The 26,014-nt window shown below is 48.3% G+C and overlaps 4 protein-coding genes across 8 annotated transcripts in view; 2 read left to right on the top strand and 2 right to left on the bottom strand.

Annotated features, from left to right (window-relative positions):
* Window positions 1-3,554, bottom strand: part of adamts6 (ADAM metallopeptidase with thrombospondin type 1 motif, 6) — a 67,165-nt gene extending 63,611 nt beyond the window's left edge. For 2 of the 3 annotated variants that reach the window (XR_015110494.1, XM_086188444.1), the window contains exons 1-3: window positions 3,422-3,554; window positions 1,235-1,657; window positions 769-1,151 (exon numbers count right to left, since the gene is read on the bottom strand). Coding sequence is in view for 2 of the 3 variants with exons in the window: in XM_086188444.1 (XP_086044570.1) it covers window positions 769-1,151; window positions 1,235-1,334 (483 nt within the window). In the remaining variant the exon portion in view is untranslated. Of the gene's footprint in view, window positions 1-768; window positions 1,152-1,234; window positions 1,721-3,421 lie in introns of those variants that run through there. The other variant, XM_086188445.1, reaches the window with a different exon arrangement.
* Window positions 979-8,333, top strand: plac8.2 (placenta associated 8, tandem duplicate 2). 2 transcript variants are annotated; one of them, XM_086188449.1, is made up of 5 exons: window positions 979-1,134; window positions 6,396-6,502; window positions 6,580-6,704; window positions 7,657-7,765; window positions 8,203-8,333. In XM_086188449.1, exons 2-4 carry the CDS (start codon window positions 6,418-6,420, stop codon window positions 7,759-7,761), a joined length of 315 nt encoding a protein of 104 aa, XP_086044575.1. In that variant the 5' UTR covers window positions 979-1,134; window positions 6,396-6,417; the 3' UTR covers window positions 7,762-7,765; window positions 8,203-8,333. The 2 variants fall into 2 exon arrangements, with proteins under 2 accessions (XP_086044575.1, XP_086044574.1); XM_086188448.1 differs by lacking the exon at window positions 979-1,134 and adding an exon at window positions 6,248-6,315.
* An 810-nt stretch (window positions 8,334-9,143) lies between these two features.
* cops4 (COP9 constitutive photomorphogenic homolog subunit 4 (Arabidopsis)) lies at window positions 9,144-14,183 on the bottom strand. Its single transcript, XM_086188447.1, has 10 exons — window positions 13,747-14,183; window positions 13,025-13,104; window positions 12,673-12,824; window positions 12,483-12,586; window positions 12,243-12,396; window positions 11,841-11,991; window positions 11,581-11,751; window positions 10,860-10,975; window positions 10,636-10,720; window positions 9,144-9,648 (listed from the first exon to the last, which is right to left on the bottom strand). The coding sequence occupies exons 1-10, from the start codon at window positions 13,818-13,820 to the stop codon at window positions 9,515-9,517; spliced, it is 1,221 nt and encodes a 406-aa protein (XP_086044573.1). The 5' UTR covers window positions 13,821-14,183; the 3' UTR covers window positions 9,144-9,514.
* A 907-nt stretch (window positions 14,184-15,090) lies between these two features.
* lin54 (lin-54 DREAM MuvB core complex component) lies at window positions 15,091-25,335 on the top strand. 2 transcript variants are annotated; one of them, XR_015110495.1, is made up of 15 exons: window positions 15,091-15,225; window positions 17,977-18,715; window positions 19,254-19,365; window positions 19,497-19,627; window positions 20,125-20,280; window positions 20,393-20,594; window positions 21,120-21,193; window positions 21,277-21,474; window positions 21,561-21,652; window positions 21,769-21,840; window positions 22,174-22,276; window positions 22,353-22,490; window positions 22,584-22,786; window positions 23,658-24,740; window positions 24,843-25,335. XR_015110495.1 is itself a non-coding variant. In XM_086188446.1 (14 exons), the coding sequence occupies exons 2-14, from the start codon at window positions 18,005-18,007 to the stop codon at window positions 23,857-23,859; spliced, it is 2,394 nt and encodes a 797-aa protein (XP_086044572.1). In that variant the 5' UTR covers window positions 15,091-15,225; window positions 17,977-18,004; the 3' UTR covers window positions 23,860-25,335. The 2 variants fall into 2 exon arrangements, 1 of the variants encoding a protein (XP_086044572.1); XM_086188446.1 differs by having other exon boundaries at window positions 23,658-25,335.
* Window positions 25,336-26,014: the final 679 nt, after the last annotated feature.

Below are 26,014 nucleotides of genomic sequence, written 5' to 3'. Positions count from 1 at the left end.
ACTCTGCCTCTTGCCCGTTGACGCTGGGATAGGCTCCACCCCCCGCGACCCTTCATAGGAATAAGCGGAAGAAAATGGATGGATGGATGGAGTCATAGCGCTACACCGTAGCACCACCTACTGGTGGCAGGAGGTAAGTCTGATGTAACAGCATGATGGACAGCAACACTATATAGGGTAAGTGTGTGCTCTCTTCCGCCACCCAGTGGAAGCAGGAAGTGATACTTGCACCACAGTGCAGCATAAGACTGCTGCTCCATGCTATATCTAAATCTTACCAGGTTTCACCACCATCTTGTGGAGCTGCCACGCTGTGTGAGGGACATGGGGGCCAGGGGCCACTAGTTTGGTACGTGATGAAAAAAAGGGGACCGGAAGAAAAGTCTGACTGAAACTGAGGTCATACCGTCGCTTGAACGCAAACACACCTCGTTCCGTATGGTAGATCAATACTTCCCTGGGTTTCTTGTACACTGGGACAACGACCAACTGGAGCTGTAACTATAGCAACAGTGCATGTAAAGTCACTGTTTTCTCTCTGTAGTGCCGCCATGTAATTTCAACAGATGTCACGCCACCGCCACATTGTGTGGTTTTGAGAGGTTGTGGTCATTTCCATAGTCATTTCACACAGTAGCAGCCGGAGTAGGTACAGGAGCTATCAGACTGCGGAGTCAGGGTTTATTTGAGGTGAAATATTTGGTGCCATACAAATAAAACTGACTAGACTTGAAGGAAACTGTCACGCGGTTCTCACTTTATACTCACCAGGCCTTTGCAATTGCTGAGTGCCACTCTGGACGTGCTGTGCTGATTTTGCAAGAATCCCACATAGTGACAGTTCTCTACCGTGTTATGACGCCACTCCAGCCCGTCTCTGCCCCAGTACTCCACTGTAAAATGCTTGGACACCAGGTGAGGGTTGAGCGTCAGGTTCAAGTGGAAGTGCTTCCCATAGGCGGACAGTCTGTAGAACAGCCGGGACTCTGGCCGCTCCAGCAGAGGCAGCTGTCCCATGGAGGGGTCCACCGCCCCGCGTCTCCGTCGGCCCGGCCGGTGGTGCTTCACAGTGTAGCTCAGGAACTCTCCGTTCTCATCCACTCGCACCGGGACAGTCAGCTGGTAGTGCTGCAGGTAGGACAGGAACTCCTCTTTGAAGGTAAGAAGAAATAAGAGGAGATGTGATGATGAAGTGTTTACAAAACGAAGAGGCACACAAGACCATCGCTCATACCTTGAGAGTTGTGGGAAAGTCGGTTGATGCTTTGAAACTCTGAAGCTGCCATCACCACCAGGCTCAATGTCCAAGTCAGCGTCTTCCACAAAATTTCCATAATTCTGGGAAAGCTGTGACATGGGGTGGGGGTGGTGGGGTCGCGGGTGCTACAAGCAGGTTAAAAGCACACGATCAGTCCGCTGCCAAACCATAACAAGTCCATGGTTTGTGTCCTTCGCTGAAATGTTCTGCTTGGTAGCTCATCCAGGTTCTCAGATTTCTCCTGACGGCGAGCGCTTCTTCCACATCTCACTGGCCTCTGAATTCATGTCAGCAGCTCGTACAAAACACTGTAATCCATCAGACGCGGACCCTCTCAGGTGCAGTTCCAAAGAGGAAGCTCTATATTGGAAACTTGTCTTGACCGATCCATCTGCATTCCTGTGAAGGAATCAATCAGAGCTTAAATGACTTCTCATCTCCTGCTGGAGCTGCCACCCCCCCACCACCATTCATTAACGAACCAGCATCTTCTGTGGTAATCGCTTGTTTGTTGGGAGTCATTTGTCAAGCAAAAAAAGAAAAAAAAGAAAAAAGGGCAAATATTCTTCTCCAGCCCAGTGAGGATTTGCTGCTTTTCTCTCTTTTACGTTCAGGTTTTGGATTTGTGAGCGGAACGTTGATGAAGCTTTGATGGGCATTTTCACTATTTTCACCAATTTTATGGACAAACTTGAATCCAGGTGCTTTTTAATAACCACTAATTAATAGCAAGATGCTTGTCAAGGGTTAATAAGACTATGTAGGCGTTAATAGCATCGTTAACATTTACCGATAAGATGTAAGACGCCTAACTTACATAGTTATCCTCAAACATGTACGAAGCTTTTTTTTGTTGTTCCTTCAGTAACTTTACTACACACTCTATTATGCATTTATTAGCGGTTAACTAAGATATGCAAGTAAGAACAATGCTTTATTAAGGTTAATAAACCCCTAATCATGCTTTGGAGGGGCCTAATTACCTCTTAATTATGGTCATTACATGCACCTTCATGTGAAGTTTTATCAATGAATGAGATGTAAAAATAAAAACGGTTTGTTCATTTTTAGCGCAGTCTGCAGTTGCTGAACTGCCAAACGAAGTATAAAACAGCAAAGATAGACGTGAGTCGTTAAGTAGAACCTCATTTTAATCCTTTGAATTGTTTTTTTCAATCTGATCAACAGTCTAAAAGTCAAAGATTCCTGCTGACAGAGATTTAAAGCTGAAACAAAGAGCCAATCCTCACATTAGAGGAGGAAATATTGTGGGGTTTTTTAATGTTTTGGGGGGGGGGGGTTTGTTGGAGAAGTGACTGAAACAACTGATGAGCCAACGTGAAAAGTTGATGAACTCATTTGATGGAAATAAACTTCATGGATTCGGGATAATTTGACACTGTGTAGATTCAACAGTTGGCAGCCTTGGGGCCGATTAACGACCACCTGTGCGTCGCACGCAGTGTCACAAACGTGCGTTTTTTGTGACGCAGTTGGAGCGTAATAACCACATCAAAAGCCATGCGTGGATCTGAGCAGTGCCCTGACCGGTCGGCGTGATCTGGTCCCCTGCAGCCTGCACGCGAGGCGCTGCGCGGCTGCAGCAGACGTGCATGTGCAGACCTCCGCGCGGACCGCCAGGTGATAGCAGGGAGAGAATCCAGCGCGTGTGAACGCGCTCCAGACACGCATGACAACCTTTGGAAGTTTGCGCCCCCCCCCAACTCCCCTCCTCCCTCTGCTCCAGCCCCAGACAGCAGCGCTACCTACTTGGCCACACTGACCCAGACAGCTGGCAGGCGGCCCGGGTGCTCCACACCGGTGCTGCGGATCCAACCGCGACTCCTCCAGCCAGGAGGGTCCGCGCGTCAAAATAAACCACCTGACGGAGCTCGAACGCGTTTGATTCGGTGTCAGGACGTGGAAAATGTCAGTGTTTTTTGAGCCGGCAGTGCAGATGTGGAGCAGTGACGGTGCAAGCCTCCCTCAGATACAAGTTAAGTGTCCAAAAAAACTCTCAGATCTGGCGGCGTAAAGGCTCCTCTGACTCGAATCTGCCGCGACCGAACTGAACTGTGTGTGTGTGTGTGTGTGTGAGAGAGAGAGAGAGAGAGAGAGAGAGAGAGAGAGAGAGAGAGAGAGAGAGAGAGAAGAATTATTTACCGGGTTCATCTTCATTGTCAGCTCCGGTCCATCTGTGCAGGAGACCTCAGGACAAAAGACTCAAACCTCCTCCTCTTCCTCTCCTCATCTCCTTCTGGGCTCTGCCATCCTCTCTTCCCCCCCACCCCCACCCCCCCCCCCCCTTCAGACCCGAGCAGCAAAGCAGACACTGTCACCCCCCCACCCCCCACCCCACCCCCCCACCTCAACCCCCCCACCCCCCTCCAAAAAATGATTCAGCTTTTCAAGGTATTTCCTCAGAGGAAGGGTCGTGAGGTGAGCTTGCAGCAGCAGCAGCAGCAGCAGCGAGCCGCCTCAGCTCAGACAGCAGACCGCCTCTGGAGGGAGAGAAGTTGGCTGGAGGGAGGCTGCTCCTCCTCACTACTCAGACCGGCTCTGTCCCACTCAGACCCGGACAGCTTCAAATTGGCAGCTTCTTTTCTTTCTTTTTTTTCTTTTTTGAGAGAGAGAGAGAGAGAGAGAGAGAAGGGGGGGTGACGTCAGTGCAGATGTGCCTTTCCAACATCAGCTGTGCGCATGTGTATCAGTGCTGGCCTGGAATAACACTCACTTAAACTCCTTTAAGAAAAGAGTAGCAGGAGTGCACTGTCTAAGAAAAAAATGCTTCTGGTGTTATGACTTCACAAATGATGGAAGCTGGACTGTTGTGATGAGAAATAACAGCAAAACAAGAAGTTGTTCTGGACTCTGATTCTCTACAAAATAAATTAAAGCCGCGGCGCAGCATCTTTGTCTCCATCTACTGGCGGTGACCGTTATTACAAACAACCGGTGACCTGCTGTCTCCACAGCCTCACCTGAGCGTCGCACAGACGCCTCACAGCAGCTCAGTTCACCATCGGAATCTGATCGGTTTGGTCTGATAACAACTGGAACATCCAGAAGACGACGAAAGAGGACTAGCCGGGAGTGGCTCGCTCAGTCACCATGCATCCTCTTGTTCGCATCACCCCCCCCCCCCCCCCCCACACACACACACACACAAATATACAAACTCCCCCCGGTGCAGCGACCAGCTTGATGCACATTGCGCTCGGTTGGTGAAGGCCTGAATACGAGGGACGTCCATAATAACATTTTCACCATAGGTTCACTTTGAGAGCCATTCTAGATGATTTGGTAAATTCCTGTGCCATCAAAATGAATACCGAATCAATCAAAACCAACAGTGAAGCAGCCGGTTGTGACCTCCTGTCACGAGCAGCGTAAAAGGCAACTTCCCCTTCGTTTGCAGCAGAAACAAACAGCAACTCTGCACATCTGTGGGCAGGAAACTTGTCGTTTTTCTCTCTGTGTTTTTAGGGAAAATACTTTCCAGGAGTTAAGGACAACAGCGGTACGCAATAAAAGCTCATACAAGGTGCATGAAGGCACGGTTGTACGTCGTTATCACACGTTAAAGTCTTCTTGAGTGCAAGCGTTGGTTGAGAAAATGCTAGTTTTGACTCTTTTGTAGACTTTTATCTCTACCAATGCATCGTATCGCTGAACATAAATCCTGATTGTGGATGTGGAACTTCAGCGTTCGTCAGCGTGTTTGATGGAAGCAGCGGGAGCAGGTTAGACCTGGTAGAACAGGGAGGCCCCCCCCCCGAGCTGGGCTCCATCACAGCTCTGTTACTGCCTCTGCACAATGATAACAAGGGGCTATGAGAGGGTTAAGATGCATGACAAGAGACTTATTCCAGGGAACTTTTACTTCCTTCCAGACGCAAATAAAAGGGGTATACCTGAATCGCTGACTGCCGGCTGAGGGAATCAGGTCTGAGCGCTGGGACAAGGACTGAGGTCCTCCAGCTGCTGGTTCGGGGTAATTTAGCCCACATCTATCTTTAGTCTGGAGGAAATTGAGAATCCTGCCGGAGTTTCAGTCCCAGCTGCTCATTATCTACAAGCCTCCATCATTACAGAGCTTTCCTTCTACCGACGCTGACGCTCCTGCTCCAGGTCGCAGGGAGCAGCGCCACCGTGTGTCAGAGGTCAGTAGAGCAACGAAGTCAAAGAGCGAGACTGTGAGAGAGCAGAGAACCAAATGAGACATCCAGATGTCTGCCAGTGGTTCCTGCTCATATTCAGGTGTGTCATATGGGTCACCTTTATAACCCCAACATTGTTCACTAGTCCACCTCCCTGCACACGCAATAAAACTCTGGTACTTTCCACCTGCACTGCTGTCTCGGGTTCGTTGAACTTTATTGTAGTAATAAATAATTCCTGCCCTGGCTCAGGAAATTAAAATCAATCACAGAATCACACATCAGTGCTCCAGATAGAGGATAAATGTTTGCACAGGACGATGACGATTTGAAAAAAGGAGGATGAATTGATATTAAATGTTACTGTCACCTGAACTAGCAGTTCATGGTAGTTTTGTTCATTCTGTTTACCCACAACTTTGAAATGAATTTGATGTGCAAAAGCGACTTGCAAGTTAGCCAGAATGTAAGGAACTGTTTAAAAAGCGAGATTAGGATCACACACTGGGGTCAGCTACTAAGCAGGCAAATATCATTCAAGATAAAACTTTTACAACAGACATTTAGCAAAATCTTAAAATATTCAGAGTGAAAAAAATCTCTGCTATATTTGTGATCATGATTTAATCTTTAATTGCAAAATAGGACCTTAAAAAGGACTATAAAAAAGGAGCGCATACCATATAAAAAATGTGGTATGTTCCCAGAAATGATAAAGTTTATGGGTGTATATGGGTTGGGTGTGTGTGTTTGTGCGCATGTGTCTGAGCAATGAACTGCTCCACACTGATAAAGCACCACCGACATCTGCTTTCTGCAGTTAATAAAGTCGTCTCCTCGTCGGTTCCACCGTTGTTCCCCCGCTGTTCCACGGTTCTTCCACCCTCCAACCCTCTCGTAGGTTGGACCTCCTCACCTCTGCTCCGATGAGAACCTGGGAGGATGCAGCAGTAACCGTCTTCTTCTTCACCCCACAGAGAGACATCAGGTCGTCGAGTCATGGCTGTGACCACCCAACCAGGCGCATACCAAGCCTCCGACTTCCAGACCGGCCTGTGCGACTTCTGCGACGACTGTGGAACCTGTAAGACCTCAGACCAGCATCACAATCGCGCCCCTGAGGATCCTGTGCTTTAATACTCTCCTGTCCCTCTGCGCCAGGCTGCTACGGCCTGTGGTGCTTCCCCTGCCTGGGCTGCTCCATTGCCAGCGACATGGACGAGTGCTGCCTGTGCGGTCTGAGCATGGCCATCCGCAGCGTCTACAGGACCAAGTACAACATCAACGTAAGTTCCCGGTTCCACCCCTGGTCCTCGGGAGACCACCGCCTCAAGAACCTCTAACCGAAAGCTTCAGGGTGTGAAGGCTGAATGTGGGAGCTGGGCCACGAGGGAGGAAATGAGTATCACCATATTCTGGGGATCTTCATTCCAATATTGAATATAAAAAAAATATCTGTTCAGCTACAGAAGAGTCAGATCAACTATCCAAGGTCATGGGGGGGGGGGGGTGGCCATGAAAGCTCACACTCAGATGAAGCTTTAAATCCCACCTCACAAACCGTTTAGTGAGCTTTATTGTTTTCAGCTTTCAGTTGATTTAAACAAAAGTTTTCTGTATCAAATCACCTGTTGATGATATTCAGGATGAAGTCTGTTTTGGGATCAATTTGTGGGTTAAGATTGTCTTAAGGCTCTGAAGGCAACACCAGTTTTATTTTTTACCGTCACTTCTATTGTTCCTGCAAAAAAGAAAAGAACCATGACGATGGTGGTAGAGGTTGAAGTTTTCACCAACTGGGAGTCAAATTCATCTTTAAAGTGTGTTTTGTTCCTTTCCTGGTGAATTAATCACATTTGCACAAGGAATACAGCGAGTATGAAGGAGTATAGTGAGTATTGAGGAGTACAGCAATTATGGAGTACAGGGAGTACAGAGGAGTACGGACCCGGACAGTCAGGTTGTTTATATTCAAAGGTTCCATTAACAGAACCCCGTTCTTTCAGCCCCATTCCATTTAGTGTGTTACCGCGTGCCCTCCAGAATGGAACGGGGCCATTAACTAACGTCACCCGTGTTCACACCGCCTGCTGGGAAACCGCCTGGAGAGGTGAAATCATCCAGGGAGGGGCTGTTGAGCTGATGACGCAGCTTCCCCCCTGGACGCGTCTCCGTCTTCCACCCCCCCCTCCCCTGGCGTGAAACGCTTGTGTGAGAGTGGTGCCGTCTGTCTTCCAGGGGTCGCTCTGTAGTGACTTCATGGCGGTCATGTGCTGCCCGGTCTGTGCCACCTGCCAGCTGAAGCGAGACATCGACCGCCGGAAGGAACAAGGCATCTTCTGAACACGTGAGTACCGTAGAACGGCAACAACAACAACAAAAACACTCGCAAGACGAACAATAGGGAGCAGACGAGCGTACTTGTACATTGATCCTGTGAGACTTTCTGTTTTCTGAGCTGGGTGATCTGTTAAACATTCACCAGTCCAGGGTGGAGAACCACGCCAGCGATCACTGCTACGACCCTGAGACGACTGCTGTGGACTCCAAGTGTTTCAAGCCGTCCTCGAGTGTTTCACTCATTTACGTCTTGGAAATTAAGAGAGAAAAAGTTATTTGTGTCTCGTGGCCTCATAAACGCAAATCTCTCTCACGCTGGTAGTTTTCCCTCTCCCGCCACTCCGGGGCTCCCTCGCCCTGCGGCTGTAGAAGCCAGCACAGCAGGGATTTCACTCGCCTTCTCAGTAAATTCATACAAATGCATTCATGTTCTCTATATTACAGGTGTCACAACTCAGCTCTTACAAGAAGAAGAAGACAACCTGTCAGCGGAGCCACTTGGTTAAATGACCTGATGATTTCCGGAGAGTTTAAGAGCTTCTCAAATGAGCACTTTTAATAAAAGAGCTTAAGAGTGGCTTTTTTTCCCTGTCTTCTCTCTCATCCGGAGTTGTGAAGTTTTTTGTTGTTTGCATTTTTCCTGTACCCAGCAGCTCCTTCACACAAGATGTTTGTTACCGCGGGTCAAGGGTGCCTTCATTCTTCCCCTCATTTAGTGTGAATACACACGTGGCTGCCGTCGTGTCTCGCCGTTACATTGGCAAGAGTCCGTGAAAATGAAGAAAGTGAAGGTTAAAGTGAGTCACTGAAGCCACGGGAAAAGATTCTGACTGATGCTTCTTCACACTTAGATTTTTCTGCTGTTTCATGGTAATAAGCAGACAAAAATACTGCTGAAGGAGCTACATCAGGAAGCTGATTTGTGAAAAGGATGAATTCATTCTTTGCCTTCTTCCATAAGACGACGAGCAAACCACTTTTAAAACGCTCGTTTTCTGAAAGGAGTTTGGCTCCGATGGCCTGAAGGCAAATGTGACCTTCATCATTTCCTAAAAAGGTTTTTTAAACATTTGATATTGCAAACCCTTGAGTTTGTATCAAATGAATTAAGAATTTAAGGAAGACCTGCAATGTCTTTCCTTCCAACTTTTTCAACAGTTTGAGATTCTGGAAGGCCTCATCAAGGTTACTGGCTTCAGTGTGGATGAAACTAAAATCTATCAAAGTTCTGAACTGAGCTTGATCAGTTAGACTGAACCTTCCTTTGGCGGGATCCTCCAGGCTGGCGCCACCACACGCGCCTGCACCAGGACAAAACAAAACCCAGATCGACCAGCCGGCTCTCACTGTGTTTCACTAAAATGACACGCTCATGAAGCTCGACCGTTTCTCCCAGCGCTGATTTTAATTCTTTGATACGGACTGAAGCAATGAAGCTGTGTCACTGTGTTTAGAGCAAGACAACGTGCTGGAATGCAGGAGTTTAAATATACCGGTTGTGTGCAGATTTAATCATGTTACATGTTTGTGAAGTGGCCACATGCCAGATGACACAGGGAGTAAATCAAATGAAGTCAATCCTCGGAGGAAACAGCGCTCCCTGGAAACTTAGCAAACAGAGGAACGAGTCAAACGAGTGATGGTGGTGATGGCGGAGGGTTCTCTGGAGGCGCCTCCGTTACCGGGACTGAAGTGGTGACACTTGTGAGCAGGAAGACAAAACTTCAGGACGGGCGGAGGGAGCAGAGGCGGGCATTTACTGGGTCATCTGGGCTTCCATAGCCTGTGCGGCCCACTCCGGAGCAGCCTGGCGGATCTTCTCTAGCAGGTTGTTGACTTGGAAACACAGAGACTGGATCTGTTTGTCCCAGGTAGGGAGGGGCTCACGGGCTGGCAAGGATGAAACAAAGATGGCATCATACAACCTGGTGCGCTCTGAAAATGACCTCGATGACACCGGTTAAACCCAGTTTCTTATCTTCCCAGTGTGGGGAGGGCACCCCCTACTGGCCACAGATACGCCACAGTTTGGTGGAGGTGAAATAAACAGTCAGCATGTTTACCTGCTCATAAGGAAGCGGGTAAACGAGACCACCTGAGTAACCTGGAGCCCGCATCACTAACAGGATTTACAGGTTAATGAGGTAAGTTCAGGTTCAACCCCGGATTTTCACAATCATCAAGGTGGTTCAGTCCAGGGTTCAGGCCTGACCTTCTCTTCTGCGTGGAGGGAAAGTGCTCATCTTTGTTGACTCAATTTCATGCTCAGGTCTTGCTTCCACGTATGAATGTGTGTCCTTCCTGATCGTCTGACACAGACTGGGAGGACGCCCCCGGACTCGTCCACATCCAGAGCAGTAGCTCATCATTTCGCCCACCCGTTGTCGTTTCAGCTTGCACGACGTCTACCAACTATCCAAAATCTGTTGCAAAATTCAATTTTCCTCCATGTTCAAGGTAAATACTGGACAACAATAAACAGAGGGAGGAGCTTCACAAACACATCTGAGACAGGAGCGTTCCACAAGGAATGAGCAGACCTCCGTATAAATCAGCGTGGAGATGAAGCGACTCGTCTCCAGTCTCGCACGTATTCATGTGTACTGGTTTACGACATGTTTTTATAACGATATCAATGTGGAACTGGGAATTTAAGTTTGTCTTCTATTTACTCTCTCTCATTTCAGGAACTTCAGTTAAACCATCCCTGTAGGGGCAGCAGCTGAAAGAATGACACTGATATGTACTTGTACACCACGACACTACATGTTACGACTGCAGTCAGATGTATGAAGGCATCTATTATCTGACACGCGATCACCAATCTCTCCAGCTTCCTGGATACAACACCATCGTATCAGAGGGAAGAAGACTCACTCTCAAAGTGAACGATGCCGTCTATCTGGTCGATGAAGCCGTTCATTCGTCCTTCAGTGATCATCTGGGATGCAATCTTCTCAGCCTGAGGACACAAATACAAACTAAAAAGTGTACAATATCCAATATATGCTACCAAGGAAGCAGATCACCAGCTCTGAATCATAAAGAACCAGAGCCAGACATGCACCTGCAGCTGAACTCCGTCATGCTGACTGTCTGACCTTGGCAGGAGGGATTTCCAGCAGAGCTCCTAGTTCTTCAAAGGTGATGTTGTTGTAGAGTTTACTAGCAGACAGCAGGTTGTGTTCTATCACGGCTCTGTCCAGGATGCTGGAGCCTGACAAGGACAAGCAGGAAGTACGAGAACTTCACACCCTCATCTTCATCCAGTCACAGACGGACAGATGCATTTAAACCTCGTGACACACATTCTGCACATCTCAACACAGACAGAGCAGCTGGTTAGTGACACACGCTCACGCAAACATCAACTCTCAGTGTGTGGTCAGTTACATTCTCAATGCAACCCATGCAATCACCCACTGTCTCAGTCCTTCAGTCTCCTCCCTTCTTTGGCTGTGGCCCGCCACTTTAATGACCGGCCCCTCGGCTACGAGGAGGCGCGGTTGGGAGGTGCTTCAAGACCCTGACACATCATCACGAGTCTGATCTGTAACCACAACTCCAGGCCTGCGATTGTTCTGAATCTCCATCACTGTTTGTAAACAAATGGTCTGTAGTACACGTAAGTAAGAGGGAAATACCTTTATACATGATCACGTGATATCGATGAATGAGATGCACCCAGAATTTTTGTTGAATTTTGTGAGTGTGGATTTTGAACAAAAGGCAGCCAGAGACTCCACCCAGCAGACATCAGGTGTGACCACATGGGGCAGTGATGGAGTCCCATCACCAATACAAGCTCATTCTCTCACTCACCGTCTGCTGTGGTGGCCTTCTGGTGAGGCATCAACATGGCGGCGAACTCCTGCAGCTGGTTTCCTCGGATGATGCGGTCCAGGTACATCTTCTCTAGAATACCATAGGCAGCCAGCTGCTGACAGCGCTCGTCCTTGAAGAGAGTGGCCAACATACGGGAACGCTGCTGGCCTACGAGTATGAAAACATCAAGAACCTTTAGAGGAAGATCGCATCGGAGAACAAGCATTTCAGGTTCCTCACACAAGAGTTGCTCGTACCTGCAGAAGCCAGTATGGTGCAGTTCAGGGCATGCTTCAGCGCCTCCAGACGCTCCGTCTCATGGACGATGGACTTATAGGAGAGCTCATTGTATCTCTGTGCAGCTTCTATAAACTTCCTCCTGAAATCTAGGACTCTGGCATAGCAAACCTACGGGAGGGAAAACTGTATGAAACGCAGACGACAGATGCTATGCAGTAATACTGTGTGTCCTTGGGATTTGGATAGTTCATTTACTGAGTATAAATCTTTGAAGGAACATGCCAACTTTGGTTCCAACAAAGAGGATAGCTTAGCCCTCTCAGAGGGCCTTCTTCTCTGTTTTTGGGGAACTATCAAACCAGGTAGTTCATAGGAGAACTTTGACAGCAGCTGGGCGCACGGGAGCCCCGGTTCTCTACCTTGTAGTGTATCTGCAGCTGCTCATTCGAGGACTCATTCTGAAGCAGCGAGGCTCTGTTGATGTAGGCCTCTGCCTGCACCGGGTCATCATCCTCTAAGTAGAGACGGGCAATCTTCAGGTACGTATCCAGCTTGTAATCAACATTGTATTGCCTGTGGGGGAAACAAAACCCTAGATAAGAGATCTGAAAGTGCAAAAAAACATGAAAAGTCCAGAAACAAATCTGCCAGCTGCTTACTTTTGTCCCGTTTCTAGGGGAATACCAACTAAAACCTGGGCTGCATTCCTCCAGTCTCCCTCCTTTTCATAAATGGTTGCTAAGTGCTGTCTGATAGAGGCTACCTGAAGAGGATCAGAGGTAGAGGATTGGTTCCTCCGATGAAAAAAATACAGGAATTCCATTCATGTTAACATTTAGGAGTATTCACTTGTTCCTCGAAGGAGATGACCCTCGGCTGAATCTTTTCCAGGGTGAAGTGGTACACAGCTTTAGCCGTAGCGTCCGGCAGGTTGGGCAGATGCGTGCAGAAGTCAGTGAGCAGCTGTCTCGAGATGACAAGACTGACATTTTCATTGACCACTGTGAGAAACACAGAAAGAGACAGAATACATGCAATTTTACCCAAAGAAATACCGATGACAACAGACCTCATTCTGAAACGTTCTCAGGCAAAAATGTGTTCTGTCACATTGAAGTTCGACGATGTGACAGAACACATTTTTGCATAAGAACATTGGATGAATGAGGCCCAATGTTTGTCAGATAATGGTACAGCATACTTGCTTCAACAAAGGCCTTCAAGGATTCCAGCTGATCTGCATCTGTGAACTGAACAGCCTTCTCCAAAATTTGCCGATATCTGAAAAAACATTGAGGAAGAAGCCTGTTAGAGAACGCTTTACAGGTCAAACTGATGGCAACTGACAAATTACATGTTAAAAAGTTTTAAACATGGCAATAAAACACCAACTCCTTTAGAATAAATACCCCGGGTGACAGTAATGCTACATTGAAACCGCAAAGAGAAGAGGGACAACGTGAATATCATGGGGGGGGGGGGGGGGTGGATCCGTGTTAAGATCAATGTCTCATCAAAACCAATTTAAAGCCCTGCAGACATTTTACAGGTGAAATGGTAACAAGCCCTTACTCACATTCTTGCAAAGCTACGTTGCCCCCAGCAACGACCGTGCAGCTAAATGACGCTAGCTAGCTGTTAGCCACTTAAATAAAACAACAGCGGTGTCAGACACAGGCCTTTACGTAGCCTGTGCCTGTTTTTGCAGTTCATATAAAGATATATTAACTGAATTGCTTGGGCAGTTTCAAGCTTTGTAGCTAACTGGTGCCCGACTGAACGTGTGGCTAACGTGGCTAGAAGGCTAATGTTAGCCTAGCTTGTTCTACCACAGCTATCAGGGTGCTGGCTCCACATGAACCCTAAGCGTGGAAACGGGCTGTTATAAGAGGCTAATACCATTTTGTAGTTACTGACACATACTTAGCCGCAAGATCTTTATGGGAGCCACTTGAATTCATCAGCTGTGCCAGTTCCTGCCTCACTTCGGTCGCCATTGTCGCTTGTCGAAGTGTCAACAACGCCGGTTCCTCCGTCAAGAGGGGAGACTTCCGGTCTGCAGCGGCGGGTAGTGACGCTCCTCCAGGCCGACACCAACACCGGCGACAGGACCTCAGCAGATTGAGAACATTTTATGGCGTGATTATCGGAAATGTGGTGTTTGGCGTCCCCACAAAGAAGCTGCGTGTTTGAGATTCAGAATCCAAAGAAAGTAACGACCAAAAACTAGAACAAAAACATCCGAAAACACCAAAAACACAATCGTCGGAGACTGTGCAGGAGAGGACTTAGAATAAAACCCTCCCTCTGGTGTGATACAGTACTTAAACCCTTAATGTAATTAAGACTATAATCAAATTTAAAAAAATGAAATCAAATGAAGAAATTCATTGTGAAAGCGATAAGAATAAAAGAGTAAACAGACACAGGTGTTCCCTCATGTCAGATTTCAATACTGCCTCACAAAACTCGCACTGTGTCACTACATCGTCATAATTGTCGGCTGCATGAGCCATGCTGACCGTTGCGTGACGCGACCTTCAAATTTCATCAGGCTTCTGTACTTGGAAACCATGTCCTGGATAACTGATCGGCATCACGACTCCTTGTTGATTGAGAGGTCCCAAGTCCAACGAAGACGATGTCTTACCTGTTAAATTTATGAAACTACAAGCCAGGAACAAGCCTGGGTAACTTCGAGGGTCGCTAGTGAGACGCTGGGCCAAGCTCAGGCCCCCCAGTTGTGATCATTTATCGTGCATATATTTGATATAATGACAACGATTTTTGCAAAAATTCAGATTTTAAAAATGTATTTCAGGTACATTAGTTTTTGCATTTTTTTGTTGCATGTTCATATTTTCCCATGTCTCCATTTTGTTATTTACTTGTTTTTCTATACTTGAACAGGAGCACCTCCAACCTGAACTATCGATCAATAAAGTAGTCATCAAAAAAGATATATTTCTTGCCTCATCTCAACAACAACAAAAATCCTGATTGAATAATTAGGAAAATATATGCCTATTTTCTAGATTATGTTTCGATTACTTAGAATTTTAACATCAGCAAAGGCACGCAAGCCGCGTCCTGTTTGACTTGACTTGACTTTATTGACTTAAGTGAAGAAAAAAACTTTAGATTTTTATGTTAAATTATATATAAATACGCCAAACTAGATATTATTTATTTAACCGCCGCCCCCCCCCCCCCCCAAAAAAAATCAAATACTGTTGAATCGCACTGCACCTTTAAATTCTACGTAACCGTGACGTACGGCGTAGAGGGCGTGGCCGACCTGTGAAATGTCAGGGAGGAATGGCGCTCGGCGCGGTATTTTGAACAATCGCCTTTTGCTTTTCTCGTTTTGTGTGGAAACGTCGGCCAGCGTGAGCAACCGGGGTAAGCATCGCTCCCTGCCGGTCCGCCCTACGGTTCGCCGCGCCGCATCCGGTAGAAAGCAGCACGTGAAGGACTGCGTTGCATGTTTAGATATAAGGTAGCGCTAGCTAGCTCGGGTTAGCAAGCTCAGCAAGTTTGCTAGTACAGTTGTTCCTGCCTTGATGAGGCTGCTGATGCTGGTAGTCATGTCCCGGTGGGGAGCACAGGGCCGGGGTTGCCCCTGGAGCCGATCGGTTTAGAGTATTTTGAACAGTACTGCAAAGTTTGATGCGTTCCGATCAGCAGTCTGATGACACCGTTCGCGATTAAAACCGTCTGCACCAACGAATGTAAAGTAAAAGCTAACAGCTGAGCAGTGACAGAGTTGTTTAGGGAGGGCGGGGGGGGGGGGGGATGTCCACCACAACTGCACCCATTAGGTTGTAATGCTAAAAAACACAAGTTAGCAGTTAAAACACTCTGTCTTAAAGGTGACTGAAAATGAAAGCTGATGTTCCAGAAACAGTTTCTAACGTTACCTGTAACGTCACTAACTGCTCGAGTGTACCTGACGTTCACCTGGGCGCTGGTGTTATCGGTTACTGGTTGGCCAACCACCACCAGGCTTTACTCTCCACGCTGTCGCGGAATCTGAAGCTGCACTTCAACCAAACGGCGCTGTCAGGCTAAGCGGGAGGTGTCGGACGGAAGCCTTGTTTACACCTGCTAAGAGTTGGTTTCTTCCAACCACCACACCTCCACACTCCTCCCCTCTCACACAGGCGTTGTATTTTCTAGTCGAATTGAACTGCATTTGGTGATAAAATGGGTGAATTTTTCCACCTTCCCCCCACAACAACAACAAAAAATAAATAAAATAAAAAGAAATCACCCCCCTCCTCGTCCTCTTTCTCCAGTGTTAGCCGCATAGCTAACTGGGTTGATGACGAGGTAAAAATGGCGGATCTTTCGAAATCCAACCCCAGCCTGAAATAGTAACGCAGACAACAAACAGCTCCGGGCTCCTTCCCTCTCCATTCCCCCTCGGCTGGGATTCATTCCGGGGACGTTTTAGACGTAACAGCGCAGCTCCTCACGGTTCTCGTGTGTGTGTGTGTGTGTGTGTGTTTGTGTTTGTGTGAGAGAGAGTGTGTGTGTGTGAGTGAGAGAGAGAGACAGTGTGTGAGTGAGTGAGAGATTTCAGTACATCTTGCTGACTTTTTGTCCGGGGAGGTGAGAGCCGCCTCTGTGCGGGTGTGGGAAAGGTTCACAAGGGTGGGTTCACGTTGCTGGAGCCCAGTCGGACTTTGATCCGCCCCTGCTGATGATCGCCGCGGCCTAGCAAGCCCCGCATCAGCTGTCAGACCCGGTCAGAATGAGTGAACGCACCCCTCCACTGATTCGATCCCAGGTGTTAACTGTTAACTAGAATGCGGGCCACCTGGAAGCCCCCAGACCAGGCGTGTTCGCAGGCTAACTCGCTAGCCTGGACTCTCCTCATAGAATTGAAAAGAATAGAGTAGACTTTATTGTGATTGTACGTCTAAAAACAGAGAGAGCATCTCCCCTCCAGTGCAAGAGCAAGAACAATTCTAGAATGGACAAATAGAATGAAAATATCAAAAGTATACACAAATATATCAGAACTGTTGTGTTTTGGTGAATTGGACAGGAATATTGCGCTTGGGTAAATTGACCAGTAGAGTGGGACAGTAAAAGCTGCTGGACTGAGGATTGCCCCCCCCCCCCCCATCAAAGCCCTTTGCAGGACTACTGCACGTCAAACGTGCAGGTGTATTTTTTTTCTGCTTTCATTTTTACGCTGTCCTTGGTCGAACTGGTTGGAGGAATGAAAGCATTTTTTATTTTTCTGGCTGATGATTTTATACCTCATTTGGAATGGAGTGCTGGATGCTGCGCGGAGCCATGCTGTGATTTTGATCCATGACATCGTTCAGATGTCGTCTAGAACCCCGGAGCAGCGGCTCACTGGAGAAACGGCAGCGATGAGTGACACCAGAGGCTCTTCAAGCTCTGCTTCGTCTGTCTGTCATTACTTGGTGGGCAACTTGTAGTTCAGCGCTCGCGGGGATTTTAAAAACAAAGTTTAGCTGCTCCATGTCTGCAAACTGTAAGAGGCGTTTTGGGAGTTTTACAAACAAGTGTGCGTTACGTTGTGCACTTCTAGTTTATCTAGAGGTGATACGATATAACTTCACATTCCACGATCTTCACCGCCTCCTTGAGGAAACACATACGTGTAAGCTGACAGCAGCAACGCTTGCACATGCTGCTGTCTGTTACCCCGACACGCCGCTGCCCCATGTTTACTTCAGCGTCGACAGGGAATGTGGCTTAGTGGATCAAGTTATTCATTTCTGAAGACATACATTCATTCCATCGACATGTCAGATATGTGATGCAGTGATTGTGGCCTGTGTTGAGTATCAGATCAGCATCTTCTTAATTTTGAAGCAAAGAAAGTTTCTGGTTGAATTAACAGAGGCGCTGGAAGTTCATAAACGTGAAGGTCAATGTGGCAGAGCCTGCCAGAAGGCCCTCACACGCTGCTCCCCCTGAACGGGTGTGTAGAATTCATCCTAGAAGGCTGAAACAAGAGCCCGTCATTCTATGGAAGGTGTGAACAAGTTACATGGTCATGTGACACAAAAGCGCCACTCTGTCTGAAATCTCCTAATCTTGTTGTTTTGGTTCATGGATCGGCGCCAGGCGGCAGCACGTGTGATGGTGGCATTGTTTGTTTGTTTGCAGGATTCACGGCGAGCTGAGACGTTGCAACATGGACGTGGTGTCACCGGAGCTCAACAGCCTGCTTCCTGACGAGATCATGGACACCGAGGCCATCGAGGAGGTCACGCAGCCTAACGACGCTGCAGGCAAGCCCAGTGAAGACACGTCTGTCCCCATGGAAACGGACACACCGATGGCTCCAGAGCGTTTGTCCACTTCCACAGAACACACCCAGGCTCTGACCACCTCCACAGACTCCACCCTCACCACCACATGCCCGCTTCCCATCTCAATCTCGAGCTCGTCATCACCGCACCTCACCCTTAAACCAGCGCTGGCCACATCCACCGCCACGACCAAAATAACTGATAGCGTGACCGCCACCAGTGTCTCTACTAGCGGGTTGCAGAAGCTCACAGCGCCCTTCACCATCTCCGCCGCAAACCATCAGATTATTCTCAATAAGGTGGCTCAGGCCAGCGAGGCGGCGAAGTCCGCCGGGACTCAGCAGCCAGTCATCAAGCCGGAGGGACAAAAGCTTCTGCTCACAGCAATCGGGAAGTCGGGACAACCCATAGTGCTGCAGCTCCCCCACACCGCCAGCAAGCCCGGTGCAGCGCAGACTCCCGGAGACGCCAAGTCACAATCTCCTCAGTTCAAGGTGGTAACCATCGGAGGACGGTCAGAGCTAAAGCCTGTGGTTGGGAGCGCCGGCAATCAGGTGACCACGTTACAAGCCCAGCAGTTGAAGACTGTGCAGGCAAGTCAAGCCAGTTTCATTCATATATCAGCAGATCAAGCGATAGACATTGATCAGCCAGTGATCAAAAATGGTCTGGCTCCGCCCTCCGCAGCAGTTGTTGTTGTTAGTAGTGTCATCGTGATGGTTGTCGTCGTTGTTGTCAGCAGTGTTGGTGTTGTTGTTGTCGGTAGTGTCGTTCAAAGATGAACATATCCATAGATTGATGCACATACATAGGGATGTATAGATGGCAAGCAAGCAAGAAACTGGTTATGTCTCAGGCGTCATGAATTATTGTGTGTGTGTGTGTGCTGTGTTTGTGTTACTTCGGCATTGAGATGATGTCCACTTAGATTCAGTCAGGCAGCTTCATCTGCGAGCTGGCACCACGTGCAGGATTGTTGTCCCTGTCAATCGTTGGTGCAAGTGTGCAGGAGAAATCTCCTTTAGGGTCGTAGTGTATATGTAGTACACAGTACTGCGTACGTACTGCCAATCAGAAGCAGGGTATCACAATGGTGACAGAATGGTTGGTTGTGACTTTGTGTCTCCACAGATCGCTAAGAAGACTCCAGCATCCTCAGCTGCTCCCATAAAGTTCATCATCACGAAAACAGTGAACAGCAAAGGCCTGAGCCCACAGACGTCTGGAGCTCCAGTTATTGCAGGTGAGCCCCCCCCACCCACCCACCCACCCACACACACACACACACACACACACACACACACACACACACACACACAAAGACACACTCAAATTCTCTGTCTGCTGTTGTGAAACCATGTTGTCTGCTCACAGGACGAGTTCTGACCCAGAATTCCCCGGTGATGCCTCCGAGGACCATCACACTCACGGAGCCCCACAACACCAGCATACAGAGCATCCCTGGCAAAAAGATCGCCATCTCTCCCCTGAAGAGTCCCAGCAAGGTATCCGTGTGTTTCCTCCTGGGAGAGGAGTGCTGTCAGGCTTCTGCCGGGAAAAACCGCTGCACGTCCATGTCTTGTTTCTGCAGTGTCATACGTCCTGGAATGACACTTTTTGTCAAGCAGCCCAAATTCAAAGAAATTCTGCATCAAGTCGTCCTGTTTGTGCCTACAGAGGGTGATTTGACCGTCAGAGCTGATGCAGAGTAATTTTGAGTTGACCAATTGTTCATCTCTGCGCTGGTCAGGTTCATGATGGTTCTGATTGTTACAGCAGAGACATATGAGAGACTTGATGTTTGATAATGTTTGTCAGGCTGTCTGAGTCCCTGGAGGTGACTCCGCCGACCGTGTTAAGAGTTGTTACCTGTTAAACATCGAGGTTCGGTGTTGCAGACGCGTGCTGGCGCTTACCTCCAACGTTCTGTATCCAAATGAGCACCGACACGCTGCACCGAGCAGGTTTGATTGATGTGTGGCCCAACAACTCTCCTCACCAGGTAACCGTGGTCTCTGTGGCTTCGCCGACCTCCAACGCCCCTCAGAAGTCTGTAGCGTTGCCGGTCAATGTAGCACTGGGCCAGCAGATCCTGTCAGTCCAGCAGTCCACCTCTGTGTCTCCAGTCAAGGTGGCCACCAGCCAGTCCACCGCACAGGTGAGAGAACCTGAAGAACGTCCTCGGCTCAGCTTTGTGCATAAAATATCCTTCGCACTCGTGTACATGAGTCTTCTACTGCGTTCATGATGGTCTCTCTGATCGCTGTCAGGGTATCAAACCAGTGCAGTCTGTGACTGGGGGGGGTGTGGGCGGCTCCCAGTTCAAGGCCATCATCCCGCTGGCCACCCAGCCCAACGTGCAGCAGATCCAGGTGCCGGGAAGCCGGTTCCATTACGTTCGGCTGGTCACCGCCACCACAGCTGGCAGCACGGTGCAACAGAGCGGACCGAGCACCAGCTCCATACAGACAGGTGGGACGATAGCGAGGGCTGGGGGCTGAGGACTGTCCTGCTAGAGTGACCTTTGACCCCTCAATGCATCAGCTCAGGGGAAGTTCCCGCTCCACAAAAACTACTGTTGTGTGGTGAGATTTGTAGCTCCAGCTCTCAGACAACCTCTGCAGTTACGAAACAGGAAGGAAAAGGAAGGAAGGATGAAAATGAATGGTGATTAAAAACCAGGAATGGAAGTAAAAAGAGCCAGCGATTAAACGGGAAATGAAATGATTGTAAAGCGAGATTAGAGAAGTGAGTTCTTGAAGTTTAAACATATCAATATGTCTCTGACAACAATGCTGTTAAGAAGAACGTTCTCCAGATGGAAGTCGCTCCACAGTGATTGTGTGACCGGTAAGAGTTTTTATTTCATAAGACTCCAACCAATCAGAAGGCTGCAGAGGTTTTCTTAGTTCACCTGGTAACAGAACCAGTAGGGTCAATATGTGATTGTAGACAGAAATGAAGAACTTGTGTGGTGATGTACTTCCTGTCCCGCAGCCAAACCAATGGGGGTGAGCACGGGCGTCGTGAGGATGTCAGTCCCAATCGTCCCCGCTCAGACCGTCAAACAGGTGACCTTCATATTACCTGTACATGCTGTTTACGTCCCGTCTGAGCTAAACGTCCTCAGTCTCATCAACGGTGTTTTCTGTAGGTGGCGCCTAAGCCTCTGACGTCTGCAGCGCAAGTCGTAACCGCCACTCAGACACAGCAGCGCCTCATCATGCCGGCAACGCCTCTCCCCCAGATCCAGCCCAACTTCACCAACCTGCCTCCAGGGACCGTCCTGGCGCCCGCCCCAGGGGGTGGGAACGTGGGATACGCAGTCGTGCCAGCCCAATACGTCACACAGGTGGGTGGCGGTCCTGGGGACGCCCATTGTCATATTCCTATATTTATATACATTTTCATGTTTGGAGTCTTTCTGGCCTCTCGCAGCTCCAGCAGACGCCGTTTGTGACGCTCGCCAGCAGCTCTAGTTTCCCCACCTCCACCAGCGTCCAGACGCAGGCCAAACTGCCTCTCAATGGGTACGAAGGGACTCGCAGGCTTTTCAGCTCTTTAGTGAATAATTTCCTTCTTTTTGTCTTTTCTATTGATTAAATTAATTTAATTTTAACCAAAGATTTTGTCGGTCGTCGTACAGTTTGTCAACGGCAGAATCGACCTCGAGGCAGAGGAAGGCCTGCAACTGCACCAAGTCACAGTGTCTCAAACTGTAAGTACGACGGCGAGGGCTGTCAAAAAATTATGACAATATCTTCTCTGAAAGTTGAATTAAAAAACAAAAGTATTTAGAATGTGTCATATATTAAGAATTTAAAGTGTTGTGTAATTTAAACGCTGCAAGCCTTCATTTGTCTCCTGCTCCACCATGGACCACTTCTTGTTTACTGGTTTGTGGAAGTGTGCCAGTGTGGCGTGGCAGGATGAATATGAATCTGGTGCTGGCGACTGAGGAAGCGTGTGTGGGTTCGTGGGAGCTGTAGCCGTGCCACCGACTGCTGCTCCTGCTGTTGAGTGAATCAGAAGTCGTGTGTTTCCCTCCTAGATACTGCGACTGCTTCGCTAACGGAGAGTTCTGCAACAACTGTAACTGCAATAACTGCTTCAATAACCTGGAGCACGAAGCCGAACGTTCCAAAGCTATAAAGGTGAGGAGGAGGTTTGTCGATCACCGCAGTGGTTTGGTGTCACACGGATGATTCAAGGTGGGTTGTGTTTCCATAGACGTGTCTGGACCGGAATCCAGAGGCCTTCAAACCGAAAATCGGTAAGGGCAAAGAGGGCGAGTCGGACCGGCGCCACAGTAAAGGCTGCAACTGCAAACGCTCGGGCTGCCTGAAGAACTACTGTGAGTGCTACGAGGTGGGTTGACCTTTACTGCTGCGTTTGGCTGTGAAACCGCTTCTGTCTGTTTTCCGTCTCCATGACCACGTCGCCACGTCTGTCCTCCCCCAGGCAAAGATCATGTGCTCGTCCATTTGTAAGTGCATCGGCTGTAAGAACTTCGAGGAAAGCCCCGAGAGGAAGACGCTGATGCACCTGGCCGACGCGGCAGAAGTCAGAGTTCAGCAGCAGACGGCAGCCAAGACCAAGCTCTCGTCACAGATCTCAGACCTGCTCATGAGGACGGCGCCCGTCATCTCAAGTGGAGGTGGAAGGTAAAGCCACTGCAGCTGTTACCCCAGTAACCAACCTCCCGGAACAGAACTGTACACCGAAGCTCCAGGGCCCCCTGCTGTGGGATCATTACAGTTGATTCTACCTGAAGGACTGGGGGGGGGGGGGTCAGCCCGACTGGAGTAGTAGTCACACCAGCAAACCAATACTGGGGGGGGTATTGAGCCTCAGTGAACACCATTTGCATAAATAAATGCAGGCGTTAACGTGTCAATGTTCTCACACAACAGGTGACGTCACAGTACCCTGACACACCATCATCACACCAGGTGTACCGATCCGTCCGTCAGACTTACGCATGTGCATGGATTTTTAGTCTTGTCAGCAAACTAGCATCCATAGAATCTAACAAACGTGGAAAATAGTTGGCGGTGAAAACATTGATTCACGTGATAAACGTCTATTTGTGCCTGTCAAATATGGTGGAGAGAGCAACAGGGAGGTCTGGGAACTGAGGTCTGGAGTTTTGACACGGAAAATATGTGGAGGTGAGCTGACAAACGTGGGTGTGTTTTCTACGCACGGGTGTTTCTTCGTGGGCGCATCAGCAGCAGCAGATGTTGGTCTTTGTTTTAAAATGTCGGCGTGGCCGGTGCTCCCGACTCTTCCCCTCTGCTCGTCTGAAAACGACACACAAAGCCGTCGATGTCTCATTTATGGGCTTTTCCAAATGTTCTGGAAAACATTCACAATGTTTACATGTGTTCTTCAGTACTTGAATATAATATGAAACCCAGTGTGGTGCATGCAGGACTTGCACACCAAGCCTGGGGGAGAAAGAACAGCCAGAAGCTGAAGCTGGGGGCCGCTGACACGCAGGATGATCCTTTGTGTGGTTTCTTGTCGCTGCAGGCTTCCGTACACGTTTGTAACTAAGGAGGTGTTGGAGGCGACGTGCGAGTGTCTGCTGGAGCAGGCCAAGAGGGCGGAACAGACTCACCAGCCTCAGGCTGAGGCAGAGAGGATGATCCTGGAGGAGTTTGGACACTGCCTCATGAGCATCATCAACTCGGCGGGGAAAGCCAAAGCAGACTGTGCCTCCATCCACTGCTAGGCCGAGCAGCTCTCTGGGGTTCTCCACCCTCTCACTCTGTCCCGGACCCCTGGGGTTTTTCTCCTGCAGGGAATCAGGTAGCTCCCCCCCCCGCCCTCAGCAAAAGGCAGAACAATTGTAGAGGATGATCCTGCTGCTGGCCAGATGGAGGTCAGCTGGAGTCCTGAAGGTGGAGCAGCTGTTTGGCTACGTAGGAAGCAGCCAGCCAACGGACGGATGAAGTGACTGCCGCACTCGTTCTCCTGGCTGCGGTGGACAGAATTGACTGCGAGTGAGGAGTGAAACAAACATGGCCCAACCTGCAAATGTCCTTTCTTCCTTTTTATTCTGTTTTTTTTCTTCCTTCTCTCCCATTTTGAGGTTTTTAAAAAAAAAAAAATCAAATGTAATTTTTATGTAATCAGTATATTTGTGCTTTGAGTAGATGAACAGAACATGTATTGTTTGATATTTATTTTGACATCATTGTTAGCACTAATATTGTGTTGCTTCTAGTGCTGCCAAGTATTAACCAAGGCTAGGCTAAAACGATTCAGTTACCACGACAAGAGGCGATCTGACGTTTCCTTAAAAAGACAGACTCTCTCTCTCTCTCTCTCTCTCTCTCAACCCATGGCACGTGCAGGAACGTATCTTCTGGTGCTGCTCGGTAGCTCTCACTCACTGTACATTTGAGCACGGAGGATCCTAAGATCACCAGGTCTAGCCAGGCTCCAGCTCAGAAAGTCTGATGATAATGATGGCTTTTTTGTTGTTGTTGATTCTTACGGAGCGGTGCAGGAACGAGTGCTTAAAACCCTGAGGTACGTTTGCGTCGTTGAAGGTCCGGCTCCCTCCTCACTGGATTGACCTTTTAAACCCCTGAAATGAGCTCAATCGACGTAAGGCCTAAAATATTTTAACACTTTCCTCTCCAGAATAAATCTCACCAGTTAATGTCAGGCTGGTGAAAATTTGAAGCATTTATTGTGTCTTGAAAACAGGGGTTGCTAATAAGTGTCTTCCTGTTGGACTACAAAAACACCATCCCTGACATGCTAGCTAGCTGCTGGCCTACAAGCACACCTCATCCCTGCACCGCGACTGTTCCACCTCTGGAAGCAGTGACGAAAGCAATGGAATCACCGTCTGTGTGAAAGGAAGCACCAACGCTAAAGGATGCTGGGTTTTCGTGTCTTGGTGTCGAGCGCTGGCATTCTGCATAAAATCACAAGCTGGTTTGGTGGCGTGCCGGCGTTTTGTCAAATTATGTTTCCTGTTTCCTCTTACCTCAACCTCCACCCGGCCGCGGTGGTCCAACAGAGGGCAGCAGCATCAGACGCACAGCTTTGTTGAGTTTTTTTTGTTGTTTTTTTTTGTTTTTTTCAGGAGCAAGTTAAACTGAAAAATGGCTGACTCTTTATGGCGCTATTGCAGAATTTCTAATTGGCAAATCCTTGTCACACACCTACAAAGTAAAAGCATTACATACATCAACCGGTGTCAGAATAAATTTTTCAGAAATACACAAGTTGGGATTAAAATGTATTTCTCTGTAATTATATGCATAAAATTCTTTTCTAGGAGAGATTTCAAAATATTGATGTAAACAGATTTGTTTATGAGAAAATACCTTCCTTTTTTTTTGCTAAATTCTTTTTTTACTCATAAGGAGCGTAACTGGACCCTGTTTTTTATGATAGGTGTTGGTTAGTGGTGTGAATCACATATTACAATACCTTCATCATATTCTAACATTATCAAAAGTACCACCACTGATTCTGCAGTAGTAACATTGCAAGATAATTCATTTATGATGCCTCATCATGTGTGTGAAGAAAAAAAACGCCTCCCTGAAAAAAGCAGGAATTGTGTGTGTGTGTGTGTGTGTGTAAGGAAGTGCAGTGTTGGTGCGGAGCTGCTGGAATATGAGCAGAAACAGTTCTTGACACTGGTCAGACAAAATGTTTACAGGGTGAATCGGATCGTAGCACCGGCTGCTGGAAAATATCAAGCTTTGGTGGTGCTGGTGCACTGATACCATTTTGAAGGGAAAGGTTTCAGTCTGTTTTGACAACATCGCCGCGTCGTCCACTCCCGCGTTCAACCTGGAGTTGAGATTCACATCCTAGTGCTAAACAGAGAGGCTCAAGTGAAACGTGGAGCGGTCAAACGC

The sequence above is a fragment of the Aulostomus chinensis genome, chromosome 19 (genome assembly GCF_037954235.1).
Source record: "Aulostomus chinensis isolate RoL2024-O1b breed Wild chromosome 19, RoL_Achi_v1.0, whole genome shotgun sequence".
In the NCBI taxonomy this organism is placed as follows: domain Eukaryota; kingdom Metazoa; phylum Chordata; class Actinopteri; order Syngnathiformes; family Aulostomidae; genus Aulostomus; species Aulostomus chinensis.
Note: the sequence above shows the minus strand (reverse complement) of the source record. Positions and strands in the feature narration are given on the sequence as shown.

What these genes read in the sequence shown, in the direction of transcription:
- plac8.2 (XM_086188449.1), top strand. Translation starts at nt 6,418, where the DNA reads ATGGCTGTGACCACCCAACCAGGCGCATACCAAGCCTCCGACTTCCAG. An exon ending in CTGCGACGACTGTGGAACCT is followed by an intron (nt 6,503 to 6,579) that starts GTAAGACCTCAG and finishes CCTCTGCGCCAG; the next exon opens with GCTGCTACGGCCTGTGGTGC. An exon ending in GGACCAAGTACAACATCAAC is followed by an intron (nt 6,705 to 7,656) that starts GTAAGTTCCCGG and finishes TCTGTCTTCCAG; the next exon opens with GGGTCGCTCTGTAGTGACTT.
- cops4 (XM_086188447.1), bottom strand. Translation starts at nt 13,820, where the DNA reads ATGGCGACCGAAGTGAGGCAGGAACTGGCACAGCTGATGAATTCAAGT. An exon ending in GAAGGCCTTTGTTGAAGCAA is followed by an intron (nt 12,825 to 13,024) that starts GTATGCTGTACC and finishes TGTTTCTCACAG; the next exon opens with TGGTCAATGAAAATGTCAGT. An exon ending in TGGAAATCCCTCCTGCCAAG is followed by an intron (nt 10,721 to 10,859) that starts GTCAGACAGTCA and finishes TTGTGTCCTCAG; the next exon opens with GCTGAGAAGATTGCATCCCA.
- lin54 (XM_086188446.1), top strand. Translation starts at nt 18,005, where the DNA reads ATGGACGTGGTGTCACCGGAGCTCAACAGCCTGCTTCCTGACGAGATC. An exon ending in GCCAAACTGCCTCTCAATGG is followed by an intron (nt 21,653 to 21,768) that starts GTACGAAGGGAC and finishes GTCGTCGTACAG; the next exon opens with TTTGTCAACGGCAGAATCGA. An exon ending in ACTACTGTGAGTGCTACGAG is followed by an intron (nt 22,491 to 22,583) that starts GTGGGTTGACCT and finishes GTCCTCCCCCAG; the next exon opens with GCAAAGATCATGTGCTCGTC.